The sequence below is a fragment of the Octopus bimaculoides genome, chromosome 30 (assembly GCF_001194135.2).
Source record: "Octopus bimaculoides isolate UCB-OBI-ISO-001 chromosome 30, ASM119413v2, whole genome shotgun sequence".
Classification (NCBI taxonomy): domain Eukaryota; kingdom Metazoa; phylum Mollusca; class Cephalopoda; order Octopoda; family Octopodidae; genus Octopus; species Octopus bimaculoides.
The window spans coordinates 9,382,663-9,388,191 of record NC_069010.1 but is presented as its reverse complement, the minus strand read 5'-3'; the positions used below and the strand labels follow the sequence as shown (position 1 = coordinate 9,388,191).

General features: G+C 39.6%; 1 protein-coding gene across 2 annotated transcripts in view; it reads right to left on the bottom strand.

The window, feature by feature from the left end:
• LOC106882469 (cytospin-A) overlaps positions 1 to 5,294 on the bottom strand; it is a 44,515-nt gene extending 39,221 nt beyond the window's left edge. Inside the window, exons 1-2 of one of the 2 annotated variants that reach the window (XM_014933154.2) lie at positions 5,131 to 5,294; positions 3,520 to 3,979 (exon numbers count right to left, since the gene is read on the bottom strand). In XM_014933154.2, the coding sequence (XP_014788640.1) occupies positions 3,520 to 3,552 (33 nt within the window). In that variant the 5' untranslated portion in view covers positions 3,553 to 3,979; positions 5,131 to 5,294. The other variant, XM_052978139.1, reaches the window with a different exon arrangement.
• Between the last annotated feature and the right edge of the window lie 235 nt (positions 5,295 to 5,529).

Genomic DNA, 5,529 nt, shown 5'->3' with positions numbered 1-5,529 from the left:
GTAGTGGGTGCTTTTACGTGTCACCCGCACGAAAACGGCCACGCTCGAAATGGTGTCTTTTATGTGCCACTCGCACAAGAGCCAGTCCAGGGGCACTGGCAATGATCTCGCTCGAAAACCCTACAAGGCCAGTCAGGCGGTACTGGCAACGGTCACGCTCAGGATGGTACATCTTATGTGCCACCCGCACAAGAGCCAGTCCAGGGGCACTGGCAACGATCTCACTTGGCTTACCGGGTCTTCTCACGCACAGCACATTTCCAAAGGTCTCGGTCAGTAGTCATCGCCTCGGTGAGGCCCAATGTTCGAAGGTCTTGCCTCACCACCTCAGCCCAGGTCTTCCTGGGCCTTAAAATTTTGGCACAAGGCCAACAATTTCAGGGATGGGTTAAGTCAATTACATCGACCTCAGTGTCCAACTGGTACTTTTTTTATCGACCCTGGAAGGACGAGAGGCTAAGTTGACCTCGGCAAGTTTTGAACTCAGAATGGTGTGCTAACGATTCAGCCAGCTTGCTGCCTTATTTATAATAATAATAATTATCTAAAATTTTGGCCACAAGGGCAGCTTGGAGGAGGAGGAGGGGACGTGTCGATTACATCAACCCCCCAGTGTTCAACTGGTACTTATTTAATTGACCCCAAAAGGATGAAAGGCAAAGTCAACCTCGGTGGAATTTAAAGCTCAGAATGTAGCAACAGGCGAAATACTGCAAAGCATTTTGTCCAGAAAGCTAATTCCATTCGGCCAGCTCACTGGCAAGTTCTGATGGACGGTTTTAACTTAAATCGCTTTAAAACAGGAAGCTTGTATATCACAGAACCAATCTCAGATGGGTCGGTACCAAAAGGGTTAAGACAAATATTAATGGAAAAATCTGGAAGCTGAATCATATGACTAAAAGATTTCTGTAGAAATACGCTGCCTTTGTTTCAATTAATTTCGAAAATAATGGAGAATTTGGGTTAGGGTTAGCTTGCCATTATTAATCTGGTGTTGGAACATAAATTAACATGGAAGTTTGATGGAAGTTTATATCATAGAACCAGTGGGGGTGGTCTCAGGTGGATTAGCATCAAAAGGGTTGACCAAGACCTTGTGGAGCCTAAATTCCCTTTCAATCCCCTATTCAGGTCATTCCCCATCTCCTGTAAAGTCATTTTACTAGCCAAAGTCTGCTAGGGTTCCCCAACCACAGTGAATGTATTGTACATTGTGTAATATTAATTAAAAATAAATTAAACATAACAAAACACATCTGTATATATTTAACCAAATTATAACTAATTACTGTGAATTCCTAATCTCATGGAATTCTGGGGTTTCAGGAAAGCTTGGTTGGGGTACACTGTATTGAGTCAATATATAAACTAGATTTTCACATGGACTATGTTATCTACAGGTCTGTATTTTGTTGAGAGAGAGAGAGAGACAAAATGAGGTAGGTAGAGAGGTAGATAGGTAAAGAAAGAGAGAAAGAAAGATAGATACATATAGATAAAAATAGACAGAAATCAACAGACTAAGAGATATAGGGAGAGGGGCCAAAAAAGAAAACCTGAAAGAGATAAATACATATAGAAAGATTAAAGAAGATAAGGAGACAGACCAAAAATTGGCGGGGAGAGAGATATGTAAAGAAATAAAAACTGAGAGAGATTACATATAGAGAGGGAGAGAAAGATTAGAATGGGAGAAAGAGTACAAGAGCAGAAAACAAACAGGAAACAAAAAAAGTCATGTTCAGTGCCAGACAAAAATGTTAATAGAAATAATTCTGTGAATGGAATCAATTTTGTACCATGAGGAAGAGAGCGAGAATTCTAAACGTAACCATTTCCTGCCAGAACTTCTCATGGGAGAGATATGAAATGTCAAAGTGAGAGAGAATGAGAGAGATAGGTAGAGAGATAACATAGGTAGATAGATAGATAGATAGATAGATAGATAGATAGATCGAGATAGGCAGGCAGATAATAAACTTTATAGAGAAATATATACATAAACACACAGGATTTGCTCAGATAATGTGTGTGTGTGTGTGTGTGTGTGTGTGTGTGTGTGTGGATGAGCACACACACAATTTTAATGTTGATTAATACAAGTGAGTATCTTGTTATTTAAATGTTTAGGATGAGTTACTAATTAAGATAAGAAATTTTAAGACTAATTAACCTCATCAGAGAGATGAAACACGTGTTTTATATTTCTGTTTAATTTCCAATTACCAACAGGTGTCTCATTGCTGGATGTGTACATAGAACCAGACTAGATTACAATTAGTCAATTTTACTCTGTGTGTGTGTGTGTGTGTGTGTGGTGCAGGTTTGGCTGTGAAATGAGAAGTTTGTTTCCCAACCACATGGTTCTGGGTTCAGTCCCACTGCATGACCCCTTGGGCAAGTTGTCATCTACTATAGCCTCGGGTGACCAAAACCTTGAAAGTGGATTTGGTAGATGGAAATGGAAAGAAGCCCATTGTGTATGTGTGTCCCACTGCTACTTGACAACTGGTGTTGGTATGTTTACATTAGTTCACTCTCTGCCGTATAGTGGGACTGAACCCAAAACCATGTGATTGGCAAGAAAACCTCTTACCATGAATGTTTTTTTAAAAAATTTTTTAATAATGTTTCTTTAACCAGTCTGAGAGCTTATAAAGTTAACAAATACGCAGTTACTGTTTATAGTATGCTTAGAACCTTTTTATTTCTTTTTTTCTATTTGGTTAATTAATATTAACTAAAGTTTGACTTGAAATGGAAATCCAGGAGGCCAGTTTGGTCGGACATGAGAGAGAGAGCATAAAGAAAGTGGAAGGGTTTGCCATGATGAGATTGGTCAAAGCTTGGAAAGGAAGGAGATTAGAAGCCACAGGTATAAAGGATAACAGCTGACATTGATTACGGTGGTGGGGTGGCGTTATATTGGTATGCTGGGGGTGGGGGGAAGAACAAGGAGCTATTGACGTATTGGTGATTTTGTAAAGGTACTTACAGCCTCGGTTATCGGCAAGACAGCTTTGTAAATATAATAAAAATAGATATATATATTATAGACGTATAAAAAGAGAGAAAGAAATAGAGAGGTAGATAAAGAGAGAGATAGAGAGAGGAGGGACATGGGCTTTTTGTCATGGCCGGAGTGTCATTGAAAAATTATTATTGTTATTACAGTGGGGTTGGGGTGAGGGAAGAAAGACCGTATAAGTCTTTGTTTCTTCTTCGTTAAATGCTAATGATTTAGTCATCTGTGAATGGCTTTGTCAATAAAAGACATGCAAGGAAATATATGCATATAAATAGACACACAGACACACAAATACATATAAATACACACAAACATGTAAATTAAAATTACAAGAAAGAGGAGAGAGAGAGAAAGAAAGAAGAGAAAAGAGAGAGAAGAGAAAGAGAGAGAAAGAGCCGAGACAGAAAGAGAGAGAGAGAGGGAGAAAGAAAGGGAAAGAGAGAGAAAAGGAGATACAAAAAAAAAGAGAGAGAGATGTGGTCACCTACCTTCTGTGGAAGTGAGCCCTGCTTTGGAGGCATGGTGAAAAAATGTTATTTCTGTTGGTGAGACTTTTTGTAAAGGGTTTTTCTTCTTGTTCCGGAGTAACGTTGGGAGAAAGAAGAAAGGGAGTCACTAATTGTTCCACAGTTAATTGATTTTTTATATATATATATTTTTTTAAACTTGTTTTTCTGTGTTTTTTTTTCACTTTTTTTTTTTTGGAGGGTTTTTCTCTTGTTTTTTTTGTTTGTATGTGAGCCTGTTTGCGTGACCCTTTATTGGATTGCGTTAAGGTCAGCCAAACTTTGCCGTCGTCGTAAAACCAGCAACGCCCAGTCCATCCTCTCGGAGACAATGGACAATGGGCCAGAGATGAGATGAGCTGAAGCTATCTTAGGACGATAACAGACTGAATCTTCTCTAACGACTTCATCATGACGAAGACGAGCGGACAACAGGGGACACCTGGAATTAAATATAAAAAAGAAAATGAAAGATTAACGAAATAAAACAAAAAAAGAAAAAGAAAAGAAAACAAGCAAAGTAGTGCAGTTAAGAAATTCACTTCCCAACTATGAGATTTGAGGTTCAATCCCAAGGATATAGTAGAAGACACTTGCCCAAGGTGCCATGCAGTGGGACTGAACCCAGAACCGTATGGTTGCGAAGCAAACTTCTTAACACATCCACACTGGTACCTCTTATTCCAAACTGCTATGTATTTTGTCAATTTATAAATCTAATGACCAAGTTGCTATCCTTTGACACAATAGGCTGCAACTGGGTGTGTACTCCCCCATCACCCTATTCAGGCGCTTTACCAACAACCAATATGTAACTGCCTGTCATTGTTTCTCGCCCATTACTCCCTCCCTACCATCTTTTCGTGCCTATCATTGTTTTTTTCTCCCATCACTTTATTTTTAAACACACAAAAGAAGTGTGTTTGATGTAACAAAAACTTATTGAAGTTTATTTTTGCAACATTATTCAGTCCTTTGCTTGTCCTCTCTCTCAAACGTGGTCCACAAAACATTCTTTGTCATCCCATACACCATCACATTCTTTTTTCAATTACAAGAGCAATTTGGAACTTATAGAAAGAAACCTTTATATTACTCAGGGCCTCACGGAGGCGACGTGGCTGAGTTCTTTTGAGTGTTTGGCCTCATGGAGGTAAAGTGGCTGAGCTCCTGGGCCACATGGAAGCAAAATAGCTGAGTTCCTTTTGAGTGTTGGGCTGCTTCATGGAGGTGAGGTAGCTGAGTTCCTTTCGAACGGGAGTCACAGAGGCAAGGTGGTTGAGCTGCTTTCAAGTGTTGGGCCTCATGGAGGCAATGACAGACTTTTGGCATTATGTCATGCTTGAGAAGAAGACCCATCAAACCAAGCAACAAAAAAAAGGTGGTAAAGATTTCAATATATAAAACACATAAAGGTGAAGTTTTGGAATATAAATTCTCCCAATTAAATTCTTTATTTTCATTTTATAAGAGCTTCAGAAAAAAATTCGTTCTTGTTCATGCGCAATGGCTACAGGAATTGACAATCACAACCCAGGGGTCACATAAAAAAGCATTGGTGATGGTGCCATATAAATAAACAAGCTTCTTAACCTGACAGCCATGCCTGGAATGCCTTTCCTCATAACTCTGCCAGATCAACACCTGCCCGGGGCTAAACAGTAGAAAGCAACTGCTTTTCATGGCTTCACTGAACAAAGTGGTTGCATGTGTTTGTATTACTGTGTGTGTGTGTGTGAGTGTGTGTGTGTGTGTGCAGCTGTTGTGTCTTTTTTTTCTACTTGTTGCCATGACAACCTTCTTTCTTTCTCTCCAATTCCCACTTCATTTTCCTATATATATATATATATGGGTGTGTGAGTGTGCGTGTGTGAGTATACACACACATATTTCTTTGGAAAGCAGCCTGACATGTCATGGCAATACAGCCTGTAGTCAAGGCAACCTGCAGCCAACCCCACCACCACCACCACCAAAAGCAACATCCCCTCC